The following is an 18,997-nucleotide window of genomic DNA, read 5'->3' as shown; positions in this document are numbered from 1 at the left end:
AGAACTTATAAAGACACAGACTCAATTTACATGAATAATGGTTGGAATGCGAATACTTTCAACTAATCCAGTCTTTAAGAAACAAAACAATGGGAGTGGAGAGAGCATCAAGACAGGCTAAAAAGATGTGTATTGTCTCCAGACAAGACAGCCAGTGAAACTCTGCAGGTCCACGCAACTGTGGGAGTTACAAATAGTGTGACATAAACCCAATATCCCGGTTGAGGCCGTCCTTGTGTGTGCGGAACTTGGCTATCAGTTTCTGCTCAGCGACTCTGCGCTGTCGTGTGTCGCGAAGGCCGCCTTGGAGAACGCTTACCCGAATATCAGAGGCCGAATGCCCGTATTAGTTGAAAGTATTCGCATTCCAACCATTATTCATGTAAATTGAGTCTGTGTCTTTATAAGTTCTGTTTGTGAACAGAATTCCCACTCACCTGAAGAAGGGGCTTAGAGTGTCGAGATACAGAGAGAGACAGAGGGAGGTATGAGAGAGTTCAGTCATATGGAGGGAGATGGAGCGAGTTGTGACTCTATTCAATTTCACATTTACAGTCAATTATGTATTGAAGGAATGAGTGAAATGTTGGGTTATTTAAAGAGTTGAAATTATGTTAAATTACCAGCAGCAGGGAACATTTTCTATTACAGGCAGAGTATGGCTGAGGTACAAATGATTCAACAGTGGCTTCCTATAGTCCGGCATTTAATATATTTCCCCTTTGTTAAGAGAGAGAAGGACATCAGTAGGATATTAGTTTGGGATTGATACAGGGCTATGGCGAGAGAGTGGGGCAGTGGGATTAGTTTGGGATTGATACTGGGCTATGGGGAGAGAGTGGGGGCAGTGAGATTAGTTTGGGATTGATACAGGGCTATGGGGAGAGAGTGGGGCAGCGGGATTAGTTTGGGATTGATACAGGGCTATGGGGAGAGAGTGGGGCAGTGGGATTAGTTTGGTGATTGATACAGGGCTATGGAGAGAGTGCAGGGTGGTGGGATTAGTTTGGTGATTGATACAGGGCTATGGGGAGAGAGTGGGACAGTCGGATTAATTTGGGATTGATATACGAAAGATCTGAAACAGACACGATGGGCCAAATGTCCTCTGACTAGAACTGAGATCAAACATTAGACAAATACAGCCATTGTTGAACAGACACCCGTTAACACCACAGCTACAATAGCACCCAGTTTGAGCGGGAATGGGCTGGAGAATTCCACTCTGCAGGATATAGAGAGAATTGATAAAACTGTTGGACAGAGAGTTGTGACCATTCTGTACATGTTGGGACTCTCCCTCCCTCTCAGGAACCCTCGCTCCATCTCCAAGAGGCTGCATCCAGTCGAAGAGTGTTGAAGAATGAAGCATTGTGTTCAGATCACCAGGTTAAGGAAAACCAGGAAGAGTGCGGTGCCAATGGAGGCATTGAGGTGGGTTGGTCCAGAGTTGGGAGTGGTTGTGGGACTCGGAGTGGTGGATCTGGTGAAGTTGCGGGACTCCAGGTTGCACATGTTGTCCTTGCAGCAGTAGAACGCGTTGTTCGGATTAATCCCAAAAACTCCAAGTCCATTATTGGCATCCTGACAGACGAAGTCGGAAACACAGCCTTTCATCACGTACGTTGAAGGATCCGCTGTGTGTTGGAAAGGGACAGCAATCTGTTACATACCTTCCAATTCAATTACATTTCATCCAGGTCCCAGCATCCCATCTCTCACCCATGTGCTTTAAACTTCCCCATCCTGTGAACCACCCAGCCCGCCTCACAGAGTCAGGCCATTCAGCCCATCCAGCCCATTCTATAATTCAACCTAGATTATGGTCCATCTATCCCTTAACAACATCCACCCATCCTGGGTCTACAACCTTTACTCCCCTTTACTAACAGATGTCTAGCCAACTCAGTTTTGACCTTTTCAGTTGACCCCCTCCAAATCTGACAGCATTTTGTTGAGGGAGGGAGTTCCTGATGTTCACTCACCATTGTCCAGAGGGGTGCTTCAAAACATCACCTCCTGCTCAAATGTTAAGGCTTAGTCCTGTTATTCTCGGTGTGGCCCCACCAGGGGAAGCAGAGTCAATCTATCAATGCTATTGAATCCTTCTTGACAGCCTACTGTCGATGATCCCTCTTAAATGTCTCGAGGGAATACAAACGGAGTCTGCGTAAGCTATCCTCATAATTTAACTGTTTCAGGCCATGGGGAACATTCTGGTGAATCTACTCTGCTCCCCTTCAAGGGCAATGTCCTTCCTAAGTGATGCGCGATTGATTCACACGGGAGGCGAGGACGTACCCGGGAATAAAGGCTTTTATTCACAACAAGAATAGAGCACACTGCTTAACAATACTATCCCAGACTAAGGGCTGCTAGGAAGTAGCAGTGACCTTTATACTCCTGTAAGAAGGCGGAGCCAAATGGAGTGTACCACATAAACAATGCTAACAGGTGGAACACCCCAACCCTAACACCAACAGTAACAAGAGTAACATATGTACAAGTACCCATAGTGGTAACCATCTATGGTTCACCACACTAAGGCTGGTGTCCAGAACGAAGCAAGTAGGACTGATGGAGGTTTGTAATTCATTTCTGTCCGACTGTTCCAACTCCTTTGCCTCAGCAATCTCTGCCAGGCCTGTAACTGCCAACCTGTGTCCCGTCCTTAAAACTCTCCACCACTTGACTTCTCTTAATCTCCACCTGTTAGATCCATCAATCAACGCATCTCTTTGACGTCTCTTTGTTTGCTATTCAGGGTCTCACCTCCTTGAACCTCGCACCCAATCGCTCAGACCCAGTTCTATCTTGGTATCGTTTGGCAGGATCAACTTGCCTCTAAGTGTCACTGGTTCAGTGTCAGAGAGTCAGTACTGAGGGAGTGCTGCACTGTCAGAGGGTCAGTACTGAGGGAGTGCTGCACTGTCAGAGGGTCAGTACTGAGGGAGTGCTGCACTGTCAGAGGGTCAGTACTGAGGGAGTGCTGCACTGTCAGAGGGTCAGTACTGAGGGAGTGCCGTACTGTCAGAGGGTCAGTACTGAGGGAGTGCTGCACTGTCAGAGGGTCAGTACTGAGGGAGTGCTGCACTGTCAGATGATCAGTACTGAGGGAGTGCTGCACTGTCAGAGGGTCAGTGCTGAGGGAGTGCTGCACTGTCAGAGGGTCAGTACTGAGGGAGTGCTGCACTATCAGAGGGTCAGTACTGAGGGAGCGCTGCACTGTCAGAGGGTCAGTACTGAAGGAGTGCCGCACTGTCAGAGGGTCAGTACTGAGGGAGTGCTGCACTGTCAGAGGGTCAGTACTGAGGGAGTGCTGCACTGTCAGATGATCAGTACTGAGGGAGTGCTGCACTGTCAGAGGGTCAGTACTGAGGGAGTGCCGCACTGTCAGAGGGTCAGTACTGAGGGAGTGCTGCACTGTCAGAGGGTCAGTACAGAGGGAGTGCTGCACTGTCAGAGGGTCAGTACAGAGGGAGTGTTGCACTATCAGAGGGTCAGTACTGAGGGAGCGCTGCACTGTCAGAGGGTCAGTACTGAGGGAGTGCTGCACTGTCAGAGGGTCAGTACTGAGGGAGTGCTGCACTGTCAGAGGGTCAGTGCTGAGGGAGTGCTGCACTGTCGGATTGTCAGTGATGAGGGAGTGCTGCACTGTCAGAGGGTCAGTGCTGACGGAGCACTGCACTGTCAGACGGTCAGTACTGAGGGAGTGCTGCACTGTCAGAGGGTCAGTGCTGAGGGAGCGTTGCACTGTCAGAGGGTCAGTGCTGAGGGAGTGCTGCACTGTCAGATGGTCAGTACTGAGGGAGTGCCGTACTGTCAGAGGGTCAGTACTGAGGGAGTGCTGCACTGTCAGAGGGTCAGTGCTGAGGGAGTGCTGCACTGTCAGAAGGTCAGTGCTGAGGGAGTGCTGCACTGTCAGAAGGTCAGTACTGAGGGAGTGCTGCACTGTCAGAGGGTCAGTGATGAGGGAGTGCTGCACTGTCAGGGGGTCAGTGCTGAGGGAGCGCTGCACTGTCGGATTGTCAGTGATGAGGGAGTGCCGCACTGTCGGATTGTCAGTGATGAGGGAGTGCCGCACTGTCAGAGGGTCAGTGATGAGAGAGGATGGGCCTTGGTACGATGCTCTTCCGAGAGTTAGCGTGGACACGCTGGGCTGAATGGCCTCCTTTTGCACTGTAGGGATTCCATAATTAAATCCAAGTCATTGGCCCCACTGCTTCCCACCCATTCTATCCCAGCCTCTCACAATTTTGTCCATTTCAATCAGATCTCCTCTCTGCTCCAAAGGGAACAACCCCCGTCTATCCAATCCTTCCCTCATAGCTTCAATTTTCTAGACAACATCTTGTGTCAGTCAGACCATCCACAGCATGTACCATTCGGCCCATCAGCTCCATACTTGTTTTCTGCTCCATACAGGCCTCCTCCAATCCCTTTCTTCCTCATTTGTTCATCCAACTTCCCTGTATCCATACCCTGCACCTGAACCTATCCCTGTGGGAGCAGGTTCCACAGTCTCAACTCTCTCTGGGTAAAGCTGTTTCTCTGGAATCCCCCAGTGGAATATTAGTGATTATCTAATAATCATGGCCGCTGACTGTCCTCTCCCTCACAAGTGGAAACATCTCTAAGTCTACCTTATCAAAATCCCCTTCACAAAGACATCTATCATGTCACCTCTTAGTCTTTTCTTTTCAAGACAAGAGATTCACGACGACTGTTTTTACTGAAACATCTTCTCACAGGGAGGGGGGAGAATGTGGGACTCGCTCCCACAGGGATTGGGGAGAATGTGGGACTCACTCCCACAGGGATTGGGGAGAATGTGGGACTTGCTTCCACAGGGATTGGGGAGAATGTGAAACTCATCCCACATCGAGTGGGAAGAATGTGGGACTCACTCCCGCAGGGAGTGGGGAGAATGTGGGACTCGCTCCCACGGGGATTGGGGGGAATGTGGAACTCGCTCCCACAGGGAGCGGGAAAATGTGAAACTCGCTTCCTCAGGGAGTGGGGAGAATGTGAGACTCGCACCCACGGGGAGTGGGAAGAATGTCGGACTCACCCACGGGAAGTGGGGAGAAGGTGGGATTCGCTCCCACGGCGAGTCGGGAGAATGTGGAACTCACTTCCACAGGGAGTGGGGAGAATGTGGGACTCGCTTCCACAAGCAGTGGGGAGAATGTGGGATTCGCTCCCACAGGTAGTGGGGGGAATGTAGCACTCGCTCCCACAGGGAGTGGGGAGAATGTGGGACTCACTCCCACAGGGAGTGGGGAGAGTGTAGCACTCGCTCCCACAGGGAGTGGGGAGAATGTGGGACTTGCTCCCAGGGGGAATGGGAGAATGTGGGACTCACTCCCAGAGGGGAATGGGAGAATGTGGGACTCACTTCCACAAGCAGTGGGGAGAATGTGGGATTCGCTCCCACAGGTAGTGGGGAGAATGTGGAACTCATTCCCATAGGTAGTGGGGAGAATGTGGGACTCGCTCCCACAGGGAGTGGGGAGAATGTAGCACTCGCTCCCACAGGGAGTGGGGAGAATGTGGGACTCGTTCCCAGGGGGAATGGGAGAATGTGGGACTCACTCCCAGAGGGAGTGGTTCAGGTGGAATAGTATTGATGTATTTAAAGGGATAAAAGCGAGGGAGAAAGGAATGAAAGAAGGATATGATGATGCGGGTGGGATGATAAGTCAGGGTGGGGGGGGGGTGGTGGAGAAGGATGGAGGAGGTGTGTGTGGAGCATTGACAGCAGCATGGAGTGGGTGGGCTGAATGGCCAGTGCATGTGATTCAGTTTTTCTCTGAGTTTTTACATTGCTCAGTATGTGTAAAGAATTGGACTTACACCCTGTCAGTTGGCCTGAAGTGTGGACACAGCGATCTTGTTGTCCTTTGCATTTCACCTTAACTTTCAAAGCCGAGCACCCAGCCTCCGTAATAGCGAAACACCCGTGACATTCCAGGCCATTCAGCGTGCTGTTTTCCACATCTTGGAATGCAAATAGACAAGGTTAACCAGTCGCATTCTGCTCAATTCCAAACACTCTGCCTGAAAATATACAGGACTCAATGCTCATTAACAGGGTCCCAGTTACATGGAGAGGGCGGACAGGAGGTTTGATAGAGGTGTTCAAAATCATGAGGGCGCTCACAGAGGAGATTTGGAGAGACTGTTCCCATTGGCAGAAAGATCAGGAACCAGAAGACAGCTGATTCAAGGACATTCGCGAAAGGAACAACAGTGACATGGTGGCACAGCGGCACAGTGGTTAGCACTGCTGCCTCACAGTGCCAGGGACCCAGGTTCAATTCCCAGCTTGGGTCACTGTCTGTGCGGAGTCTGCACATTCTCCCCGTGTCTGCGTGGGTTTCCTCTGAATGCTCCAGTTTCCTCCCACAGTCCAAAGACGTGCAGGTTAGGTTGATTGGCCATGTTAAATTAACCCTGGGGGATTAGCAGAGTAAATATGAGGGGTTACGGGAATAGGGCCTGGGTGGGATTATGAGTTGGTGCAGGCCCGATGGGCCAAATGGCCTCCTCATGTACTGTAGGGATTCTATGACATGAGGAAAAAACTTTTTCATGCAGCCAGTGAAGAACATGCCCCTGTGGGGACAAAGTAGAAATCGTCGAGACCTTCGAGCTTTTAGGTGTCCAGATCACCAACAACCTGTCCTGGTCCCCCAATACCGCTATAGTTAAGAAAGCCCACCAACGCCTCTACTTTCTCAGGAGGCTAAGGAAATTTGGCATGTCTGCTATAACTCTCACGGACTTCTATAGGTGCACCATAGAAAACATTCTTTCTGGTTGTATCACAGCTTGCTATGGCTCCTGCTCTGCCCAAAACCGCAAGGAACTACAAAGGGTGGTGAATGAAGCCCAATCCATCACGCAAACCAGCCTCCCATCCATTGACTCTGTCTGCACTTCCCACTGCCTCGAAAAAGTAGCCAGCATTATTAAGGACCCCACGCACCCCAGACATTCTCTCTTCCATCTTCTTCCTTCAGGTAAAAGATACAAAAGTCACGGACCAACCGGCTCCAGAACAGTTTCTTCCCTGCTGCCATCAGACTTTGAATGGACGTACCTCGCACTAAGTTGATCTTTCTCTACACCCTAGCTATGACTGTAACACTACATTCTGCACTCTTTCCTTTCCTTCTCTATGAACGATATGCTTTGTCTGTATAGCGTGCAAGAAACAATACTTTCCCCTGTATACTTAAACATGTGACAAGAATAAATCAAATCAAATCTAATCTAATCAGTGGTTAGGATCTGGAACGCACGACCTGGGATGTGTTGGAGGCTGATTCAACCTTGACCCTCGAAAGGGAATCACTATCTGACGAGAAACGATATGCAGGACCACATGGAAACGGCAGGGAGGGGAGTGGGACTAGCTAACCCGCTTGCGCAGAGAGCCAGTACTGAGGCAATGGGCCGAATGGCCTCTATCAGTTCAGGGGTACAAAGAACAGATTGGAGCACAGTGAACATTTTTGTTGTGTGAGGGAATTAAATCACTCGAAATTAAGTGGCTTGGGGAGGTGGGGTCACATATAGTCTTTTTAGGGGCGGCAGTGGCATAGTGGTATTGTCACTGGACTAGTAATCCAGAGACCCAGGATAATGTTCTGGGTTCGAATCCCGCCACGGCAACTGGTGGAATTTGAATTCAATAAAAAATATCTGGAATTAAGAATCTGCTGATGACCATGGAATCATTGTCGATTGTCGGGAAAACTCATCTGGTTCACTGATGGCCTTTCGGGAAGGAGATCTATCCTTATCCGGCCTGACCTACATGTGACTCCGGAGCCACAGCAATGTGGTTGACTCTTAAGTGCCACCAGGGATGGACAATAATTGCTGGCCTCGCCAGCAATGCCCACGTCCCATGAACAAATAAAGAAGAAAAATTGGAAAGGTCAAATCTCACTCTTGAAGGCTCCGCCATGAAATCAGGGTGATATCCCAGTGCTGTACCCAGTGCTGCTTTTCAAAGTGGAATGCTAAACTCAGGGTCCTTATGTTTCTCAATTTTCAACAGGTTAAGGCCAATTTTTTGACAGGAGACTCCCTCCTGCTGCCAATGCTTATCCCCCAACATCATCCTAAACATCAATAAATCCCGGGCAGTCATTCTCCTATTGCAGTCTATGGGAGGTTGGTGTGCATAATACAAACTGCTCTGGTTCCTACAACAGTTCCAAAGAATTGGGCGTAATGCAGGGCACCTTGAGGTATCAAAGAAACTTCCTTCTTGAACTTTGGGATTCCAGGTTATTGGGAGGAATGAATGAACTAAGTCTTCCGAGACTGTATAGAACTTCAACAAAAATGGCTTTATTCAACATGCATGATGGAGAGCAGTACTTGGAGCTGTAATTCCAGCTTGCTCCTGAGCTACTCCACCCGTCATAGGTGCTTACACATTCTTATACGTTTACGCATTACAAAGCGCTGCATTTCAATTAGGCCATCATATTGTTACTTTAAATTTGTTCAAGTTCTGTTTTGTTCACTTTATGCTGATCCATTGTCCTGTGTGCTTTATCTTTAATCATTTTCTGAACATATCCTGTGTACCTGTTTGTAAGATCAAAGCACTGTAGTTATCAAGCTGATTTCAATGGTGTGTTAATTGTCCCAATTTCCCTGGTACTTGAGAAGTTTTCCAGAGGTACAATGGCTCCTCGAGCCATTGTGGAGTCTCGATAAGTGGCATTGATTCTCTTATTGTTGCTGTAGCCTTGGAAAGATCTCACCTGGGGTGTGACTGTCCAGTGCTTCCTGGGATGTAGTTATTTGTAATTTGTCATGTGTCAGCCTGCAGTGAGTGTGGATACTACAGTCAGGTTGTCTTCTTAATCCTTTCTATTCTTTCCTCTCCTGCTACAGCCCAGGCTCCCTGGGTTGCCCTACCCCACAGATGTTGCAATTGGTCCTCTGGCCAAGAAGTGTGATATAGAATGGTGAACCGGACTTCCTCTCACCCCCCTCCATCCCCCTCCCTCCGTCCCATGCCCTTCATCCTCCCAGTATTGCTGCATTGCAATGTCCTACCTGGTTCAACATCATCGTTGCAGAGATTGGAGCTACAACAACTGGTGTGCAGATATCTGGACAAAATCCCGGTGTTGAAGGTGATGAGGCCAAAACAGTGTCCACAGCCACTCAGGAGATAATTGCTGTGTAGTCCAACTAACGGAACAAATAACATCACAATATGTCAGTGGAATGATTCCGAGCCACTCTGCACAGCCTGTCCACATCAATGGACCCTTGGTTTTACTCTGGTGAAGATTCACTGCACAACCGCCCAGGCCAATGTATCCTTCCCATGATGGAGTATCGAGGAGTGAACACGCTTACTCCAGGCGGGATCTAACACAAATTCTGGAAAGTTGGAATTTAGCTGCCGCCCGTTTATATTCCAGTCCTCCTGAGACAGAGGCCGGCATTCTCTGAACATTTTATTTGTCTCTTCTTCCTGACCACTGGTTTGAATGATTCTGAATATTGGCACTGAACATTTCTGTTCCTCTGTAGTTCATAACATTTCTTCTCCAGTCCCTGTAACATTCCCTATATCTGTCCCTTTCCCTAGCCCCTACAACGCTCCCTATCTCTGTAACCTCCTCCAGCCCCTATAACCCTCCCTATCTCTGTAACCTCCTCCAGCCCCTACAACTCTCCCTATCTCTGTAACCTCCTCCAGCCCCTACAACTCTCCCTATCTCTGTAACCTCCTCCAGCCCCTACAACTCTCCCTATCTCTGTAACCTCCTCCAGCCCCGACAACTCTCCCTATCTCTGTAACCTCCTTCAGCCCCTACAACTCTCCCTATCTCTGTAACCTCCTCCAGCCCCTACAGCTCTCCCTATCTCTGTAACCTCCTCCAGCCCCTACAACTCTCCCTATCTCTGTAACCTCCTCCAGCCCCTACAACTTTCCCTATCTCTGTAACCTCCTCCAGCCCCTACAACTCTCCCTATCTCTGTAACCTCCTTCAGCCCCTACAACTCTCCCTATCTCTGTAACCTCCTCCAGCCCTACAACACTCCCTATCTCTGTAACCTCCCCCAGCCCCTACAACCCTCCCTATCTCTGTAACCTCCTCCAGCCCTACACCGCTCTCTGTCTCTGTAACCTCCTCCAGCCCCTACAACTCTCCCTATCTCTGTAACCTCCTTCAGCCCCTACAACCCTCCGTATCTCTGTGATCTCCTCCAGCCCCTACAACCCTCCCTATCCCTGTGACCTCCTCCAGCCCCTACAACATTCCCTGTCACTGTGACTTCCTCCAGCCCCCTACAACCCTCCCTATCTCTGTGACCTCCTCCAGCCGCTACAACACTCCCTGTCTCTGTAACCTCCTCCAGCTTCTTCAACCCTCCTTATCTCTGCAATCTCCTCCAGCCCCTATAACCCTTCCTATCTCAGTAACCTCCTCCAGTCCCTACAATACTCCCCATCTCTGTAACCTTTTCTAGCTGCCACAGCCCTCCTTATTTCTGTGGCCTCCTCCAGCCCCCTACAACCCTCCCTATCTTGGTAACCTCCTCCAGCCCCTATAACCCTACCTTTCTCTGTAACCTCCTCCAGCCCCTACAACCCTCCCTATCTCTGTAACCTCCTCCAGCCCCTACAACCATCTCAATCTCCATAACCTCCGCCAGGCCTCACAACCCTCCTTACCACTATAACCTGCTCCAGCCCCTATAGCCCTCTGAGATCGCTGCGCTCCTCCAATTCTGACCTCTTGAGCATCCCCCAATTCCCATCGCTCCACCATTGCTGCCCATGCCTTCAGCTGCCTGGGGGAGCCCTATGCTCTGGAATTGCCTCCCTAAACCTCTCCAACCCCTCTCTCTCTCTCTCTCCCCCCTCCTTGAAGACCCTCATTGAACCCATCTCTTTAACCGGGTCTTTGGTCACATGACCGACTGGGTGTCAGATTTTTATTTGGACGTGCTTCGGTGAAGCACGATGGGAAGTTTCACTCCATTCCAGGCGCCACATGAATGCAAGTTACTGTGTTGTAGTCTCACAGTGGAAGATTACACAGATACTTACCAGTGAACTCATTGACGCTGATGGATCGGCATGTCTGATGGAGCGTCGAGTTACACTCAGTCGTGGTATTTAATGCACAGTTGCCGGTGAGACTATTACATCTGTGACAAATCAGTGAGTAACCTGTGAGAAAAAAGAACAAAAAGTTTACTTCTAACTCAATTTTGATATGCCTGTCACTGGCTAAGCCCAGTATTTATTGCCCATCCCTAATTGCCCCTTGAGAAGATGATGGTGAGCCGCCATCTTGAACCCACTGCAGTCCCTGAGGTGTAGGTACACCCACAGTGCTGTTAGGGTGGGAGTCCCAGGATTTTGACCCAGCCACGGTGAAGGAATAGACAATATATTCCCAAGTCAGGTTGGTGAGGGGAACCTCCAGGTGGCGGTGTTCCCAGGTATCTGCTGCTCTTGTCCTTCTAGTTGGTAGCAGGCGTGACTTTCTTGAGTGTTAATGAAGAAGCACTCATCCAGGTGAATAGGGCAATTAGTTGATGCCACTGAACCCTTTAACAGCAAGAGTACTCAGACCAATGGAATTATGGTGTGTGATAACCTTTAGACCACTTCTCGAACACTTTCAAAAGAGCAATTCCAATGCTGGGTTTTTGTATTAAAGAGTGAAGCTGGATAAACGCCTCTTAGCATCAGGGACCCGGGTTCATAAGTTCATAAGATATAGGAGCAGAATTAGGCCATTCAGCCCATCGGGTCCGCTCTGCCATTCGATCATGGCTGATATGCTCCTCATGCCCATTTTCCTGTCTTCTCCCCATAACCCTTCAACCCATTACCAATTAAAAATCTGTCTAACTCCTCCTTAAATGTACTCACAGTCCCAGCATCCACTGCACTTTGGGTAGCGAATTCCACAGATTCACAACCCTTGGGGAGAAGTAGTTTCTCCTCAACTCGCTTTTAAATTTGCTGCCCCTGATCCTAAGACTATGACCTCTCGTCCTAGAATGCCCCACAAGAGGAAGCATCCGCTCCACGTCTACTTTATCCATACCTTTTATCATCTTGTATACCTCAATTTGATCTCCCCTCATTCTTCTAAATTCCAGAGAGTATCGGCCTAAACTGTTCAATCTCTCTTCACACGACAAACCCCTCATCTCTGGAATCAATCCAGTGAACCTCCTCTGAACTGCCTCCAACACCACTACATCTTTCCTCAAATACGGGGACCAAAACTGTGCAATTACTCCAGCTGCGGCCTCACCAATGCCTTGTATAGTTTCAACAATACTCCCTTACCTTTATATTCTACTCCTTTCGCTATCAATGCCAACAATCCATTCGCTTTCTTTATTATCTGCTGTACCTGCATGCTACTTTTCTGTGACTCATGAACAAGGACACCCAGATCCCTCTGCACCAGAGCACCCTGAAGTCTCTCCCCATTTAGATAATAAGTCACCTTCCCATTTCTCCGACCAAAATGCATGACCTCACATTTATCCATGTTAAACTCTATCTACCACATTTTGGCCCACTCTCCTAACCCACTCACTCACTGTAGGGATTCTATAATCTATCGACAAGGCAGAATTCTGGCCCTGAACATCGTACCTATATTAGGGCGGCATGGTAGCACAGTGGCTAGCACTGTTGTCTCATAGCCCCAGGGACCCGGGTTCGATTCCGGCCTTGGGTGACTATCTCTGTGGAGTTTGGACATTTTCCAATGTCTGCTCCGGGTGTTCCGGTTTCCTCCCACATTCCAATGATGTGCAGCCATGCAAAAATTGCCCCTTATTCTCAGGGGGACTAGTTGGGTACTAGTGGGGTGACAGGGATAGGGTTGTTGGTGCAGGCTCGATGGGCTGAATGGCATCCTTCTGCATTGTGCAGATTCTACGAAATGTGTGTGGAAGAAAGCAACAGAAGGATATGATGATGAGGTGAAATGAAGTGGGGGGGCGGGTGGGTAGGGGGATGCCCACGTAAATCATAAACACTGGCACAGACCAGTTGGGCTGAATGGCCTGCTTCTGTGCTGTAGATACTTGACAATAGATCATCCCCCCATCTCAAAAGGAAAGGGTTAACAGACAGGCTGTGAGTTCCAAGCAGTGTTTGTTATGTGGAAACCGGATGGGTGCAATATTCGCTCATTACATTGACACTTGTTAATCTCAATGAGATGGCTGAATTAATTGACAATGAAGAGTTAATCACAGCAAACCATTCGAAGCCAGATAGGTCATCACAATGGGACTACAAGAAGCCCTTAGATGGCTAAACCATTAGAAAACGCTAGCCAACCAACAGCCGATCATGCACCCAACCAATCGACATCCAGAAGAGCATTGGGCATCAGCTCTTCTGGTATTGTGTATGTAAACCCTTGGAAATTCCTGCATGCGGGCACTCAAGAAGGAAGGCAAAAGTTATGTATCGACGGAGAGCACTGCAGAGAGAAGACAGAAGATAAATATTAATGGAAAGCATCCGTTTTATCCGTTGGTAAGCAAAGGAGGAAGGTCTCAGTCAAGGATCACTCCTAAGCGACCTACAGTCATCCCAGGCTGAACATCATGATGGGCAATTGGAACTGTTTTGTGCAAGATTGCGTTGTTGTTGGGGTGGCACGGTGGCACAGTGGTTAGCACTGCTGCCTCACGGCGCCAGGGACCCGGGTTCAATTCCTGACTTGGGTCACTGTTTGTGCGGAGTCTGCACATTTTCCTTGTGTCTGCGTGGGTTTCCTCCGGGTGCTCCAGTTTCCTCCCAGTCTGAACGTCGTGCTGGTTAGGTGTTAAATTTTCCCTCAGTGTACCCGAACAGGTTCAGGAAAATGGCACTGAGGATGAAGGTCACGTGACCAAGGTGACTGAAGGAGCAGGCTCGAGGGGCTGAATGGCCTTCTCCCGCCATTTCCGACGTGCTGATGAGAGGATTTTGGGCACTAAGGGCATCGTGCTGAACAGGAATGCAATGTTCTGGTAGAGGATCAGCCATCATCTTACAGATCGAGGGGAGCAAGCTCTTGGAATGGTGTGGCCTACCCTGATTTCTTATGTCCCAACAGAGTTTCTGCTCCTGATCACCCACTTGACAGTCCCTTCAAAGCATGAGAAGAGAAGGACAGAGCAAGGCCACTCAGCCCATTGAGCAAGGATATGGTCAAGAGGTTAAAACCAGTGGCGCAATGGCTATAATCCCACTTGTAGAAAGTCTGAAGGAAGATACCGAAACAAAGGATGTCTCCATGGCACCTGTGCACCAGCCCCCTAGCAGTCAGCTGATTGGATGTGTGGTCTCGATGGTAACTTCGCTGTACACCTGCAATCACGCACTGTCTCTGGCAGAGTTTTGTGCGCTCTTTTGAGCCCAGGAGGGCATGGTCATACCAAAACGAAATGCCCCAACAGCACTGAAGACGTGAATATGATTGTGAATGCAAACTTAGTGAAAGTTTTCCACACTCGCTGAGAATTCTACATTAAAACCTACCAAAGTTCATGTCAATCCACAAATAACCCTTAAACACATTGTTTTACAAATAGAATCATTGAATCCCTACAGCGCAGAAGGAGGCCATTCGGCCCATCGAGTCTACACCAACCACAAACATACCCAGGCCCTATTCCTGTAACCCCATATAATTACCCTGCTGGGCCCCCTGACACTAGGGTCAATTTAGCATGGCCAATCTCCTTAACCTGCACATCTTTGGACCATGGGAGGAAACCGGAGCACCCGGAGGGAGATACGGAGGGAGAGTGTGCAAACTTCGCACAGACAGTGATCCGAGGCTGGAATTGAACCCGGTTCCCTGGCACTGTGAGGCAGCAGTGCTAAGCATTGTGCCACCGTGCCGCCCTCAAACCCATCCACACACCATCTCTTGCACACAAGTACACACACGTCTACACAAATGCGCATATTGTACGCACACACTGACATGTAAGTGAGAAGAAGCACGCTCACATAGGCACAAACTCAGGAGCACATTCCTACAGTGGTATCACAAAAACAATGTTATGAAGTTGGGGAGAGGAATTGTAGATTTGGAGGTAGGAACGTAGAATTTGGTGTTTGTTAAAATTGTACAATTTGTAAGAAACCATTACGTGTTGATTTAAAAATTTAATAGATGGTGCTTTCTCTATGCTGAAAAATTTAAGAATGCAAGTACAGAGAGAGCCCAAACTGAAACATTTGCATCGAAAGGCCAAGCAGCAGTTTTACCAAGGCAGCAGGGTTTTGAATTTAGCCAATCAATTTGAATCAGGCACTTAGATACCAGAAACCTATTCACTTTAAATCTAATGCTTTTGACAACCTAGGACCAATCCTATTGTGGGAAATATTGATATGTCATCACGGGTCTAAAAGAAGGGGGAAACGGAACAAAGAGCGTAGAGCAACTGCCATCTGCAGAACTAACAGCTCTTAGCTCTCAACTCTCCCTCAAGAGAGAGAGAGAATGGCTGACTCTCAGAGCTCCATCTATGCCTCAGACAGAGCACCATCTAGATTGCAAAGGTACCAAGAAGAAAGAAGTTCCAGACAGTAGAATCAGCGGAGAAGACCCAGAATATTCCAGAGGACACAAAACCTGGTTGTAATTTAGAGAGTGACTAAATTCTATTTTCTTAATGAGTGGGAATTGTATTTATTGGAACAGTATACCATTAGAATCTTGTTTTATTCAGGAATAGTTAATAGTTGAAGGGATTCATTCGGTTTGTTAATAGTTTAGTTAATTTGCTCACTGTTAGTTCGATAAATAAATTGTTACGTGTTGATTTTTGAGAGTGAGTGTCAGGGATTTATTTTGTATTTAACCACTAGAAGTTGCTGAAGAGCAGGTCAAACCACTTCACACACTTTTTACAGACAATAGGGCGAGGTACTCCTCTTTGGGTGTTTCAGTGTTAGTTCTCAGAGGAGGGAATCAACCTCCACTTCAAAACAATAAACACACCAACACTCACCGACCAACCATTATTCCTGCGGGGCACTGCTGGCCTGGAGCTTGGCTCCTCCCTCTGCAACTGGATCCGCGACTTCCTAATTCACAGACCACAGTCAGTAAGGATAGGCAACAACACCTCCTCCACGATCATCCTCAACACCGGTGGCCCACAAGGCTGTGTCCTCAGCCCCCTACTATACTCCTTATACACCTATGCGGCCAAATTCTCCTCCAACTCAATTTTCAAGTTTGCTGACGATTTCAAACAATGATGAGACAGAGTACAGGAATGAGAAGTAGTTTCTCCTCATCTCAGTTTTAAATCTACTGCCTCTCCACCTATACCTGTGAACTGGTGCAACGACAATAATCTCTCTCTCAATATCAACAAAATGAAGGAGATTGACATTGACTTCAGGAAGCATCGTGGAGAACATGCCCCTGTCTACATCAATGGGGGCTGAAGTAGAAATGGTCAAGAGCTTCAAGTTTTTAGGTCTCCAGATCACCAACAACCTGTCCTGTTCCCCCCATGCCGACGCTATAGTTAGGAAAGTTCACCAACGCCTCTGCTCTCTCAGAAGACAAAAGAAATTTGTCATGCTAATTACGATCACCAACGTTTACAGATGCACCACAGAAAGCATTCTTTCTGGATGTATCACAGCTTGGTCTGGCTCCTGCTCTGCCCAAGACCGCAATAAACTACAAAGTGTCGTGAATGAAGCCCAGTCCATCACGCAAACCAGCCTCCCATCCATTGACACTGTCTACACTCCCCGCTGCCTCGGACAAGGAGCCAGCATAATTAAGGACCCCACGCACCCCGGAGATACTATCTTCCACCTTCTTCCATTGGGAAAAAGATACAAAAGTCTGAGGAGACGGACCAACCGACTCAAGAACAGCTTCTTCCCTGCTGCCATCAGACTTTTGAATGGACCCACCTTGCATTAAGCTGGTCTTTCCCTACACCCCAGCTATGACTGTAACACTACATTCTGCACTCTCACCTTTCCATCTCTATGAATGGAATGCTTTGTCTGTATAGTGCCCAAGAAACAATACTTTTCACTGTGTACTAACACATGTGACAATAATAAATCAAATCAAATCTAATCTAATCAATCACTCCCCAATGGGGATATCACTCTGTAATAAACACAGCAACACTTACTCCCCAATGGAGATATCACTCGGTAATAAACACTCCAACACTCACTCCCCAATGGGGATATCACTCTCTAAAAGACACTCCAACACTCACTCCCCAATGGGGATATCACTCTGTACTAAACACATAAACACTCACTCCCCAATGAGGATATCACTCTGTAATAAACACTCCAACACTCACTCCCCAATGGGGATATCACTCATAATAAACACTCCAACACTCACTCCTCAGTGGAGATATCACTGTAATAAACACTCCAACACTCACTCCCCAATGGGGGATATCACTCTGTAATAGACACATCAACACTCTCTCCCCAATGGGGATATCACTCTGTAATAAACATTCCAACACTCACTCCCCAATGGGGATATCACTCTGTAATAAACACATCAACACTCACTCCCCAATGGGGATATCACTCTGTAATAAACACATCAACACTCTCTCCCCAATGGGGATATCACTCTGTAATAAAGACATCAACACTCTCTCCCCAATGGACATATCACTCTGTAATAAACATTCCTCTGTCTACAATGGGAATATCTCTCTCTGATATAACACTAGCTGTCATAATATTTCTGCAATGAAATGCTCTAATATTTGTCAGATTGCAACCCCTAAACGCTCGCTGTCTGTTTCAAACACAACACTGTAATGGTAGGCAGGACCCTTCCTCTTTGCAATGTTATCACACTAATCGATATGTCTTTGTGAAAAGTATAAGAAGAGAGTTTGTGTCTGGATTGACAATGCCCTGTGAATGCTCAGTAACCCTACCTTCTGTGAGCAAGACGGCGAGAAGCACTGTTCCAAGTAACAACTTCATTTTCTTCTTTATCTCTCTCTCTGGACTCCAAGGGCTGCTCAGAATGAAGCATTCGATGATATTTATAGGCTGGATAACGTCATGGGGAATATTTCACAACCACCCTCATGAAAAGAGAGCCCAATTGAAATCCCCATTGCTTGTCCCGCCTGCTAGATATTGAGGCACTGGAGGAAGTGAAGATGTTGGCGAGGCTCCAATGGTAAATTCCCCGCTGCGGGAGGGAATGGGAAATTCACCCCAAAGAAACTGGTGTTCAGAGACTGTGATCGCCACATCTCCAGTGGTCTGATCAACTCATCACCTATACTTTATCTCTATCAATGTATTTTTTTTAAAGAGTTGGAAGCACTTCTTTCGTTACCTGACAGCCCATTAACCTGCTCAGGAAAGGAGAATATGAGCACGTATTACACAAGAACTGGAGTATAAAAGTGCAGAAGTGTTGTTGCAATTGTATGGAGTGTTGGTGAGACCATACCTGGAGTGCTGTGCCCAGTTTTGGTCTCCTTATTTGAGGAAGGTGGCATTGGAAACAGTTCAGAGGGGCTTCACCAGATTGAAGTTTACTTTATTAGTGTCACAAGTTGGGATTACATTAACACTGCAATGAAGTGACTGTGAAAATTTCTAGTTGCCACTCTCTGGCGCCTGTTTGGGTACACTGAGGGAGGATTTAGCATGGCCAATGCACCTAACCAGCATGCCTTTGGAGTGATTCTGGAGATGAAAGGGCTGATGTATGAGGAGAGATTGCACAGTTTGGGCTTCGACTCGCTGGAGATTAGAAGGATGAGAGGAGACCTGATCGAGGTGTATAAAATACTAAAAAGGACTGATAAAGTAAATGTCCACCAAATGTTTCCCATTGTGGGGCAACCTAGAATGAGAGGTCACAGATATAGGTGGAGAGGCAGTAGATTTAAAACTGAGATGAGGAGAAAATACTTCTCACAG

At 47.9% G+C, this 18,997-nt stretch overlaps 1 protein-coding gene across 1 annotated transcript; it reads right to left on the bottom strand.

Annotated features, from left to right (window-relative positions):
- Nucleotides 1-1,019: 1,019 nt before the first annotated feature.
- Nucleotides 1,020-18,069, bottom strand: LOC144508376 (urokinase plasminogen activator surface receptor-like). Its single transcript, XM_078236240.1, has 5 exons — nucleotides 17,992-18,069; nucleotides 11,102-11,224; nucleotides 9,088-9,225; nucleotides 5,857-6,000; nucleotides 1,020-1,637 (listed from the first exon to the last, which is right to left on the bottom strand). The coding sequence occupies exons 1-5, from the start codon at nucleotides 18,038-18,040 to the stop codon at nucleotides 1,378-1,380; spliced, it is 714 nt and encodes a 237-aa protein (XP_078092366.1). The 5' UTR covers nucleotides 18,041-18,069; the 3' UTR covers nucleotides 1,020-1,377.
- Between the last annotated feature and the right edge of the window lie 928 nt (nucleotides 18,070-18,997).

The sequence above is a fragment of the Mustelus asterias genome, chromosome 20 (assembly GCF_964213995.1).
Source record: "Mustelus asterias chromosome 20, sMusAst1.hap1.1, whole genome shotgun sequence".
Classification (NCBI taxonomy): Eukaryota; Metazoa; Chordata; class Chondrichthyes; order Carcharhiniformes; family Triakidae; genus Mustelus; species Mustelus asterias.
Note: the sequence above shows the minus strand (reverse complement) of the source record. Positions and strands in the feature narration are given on the sequence as shown.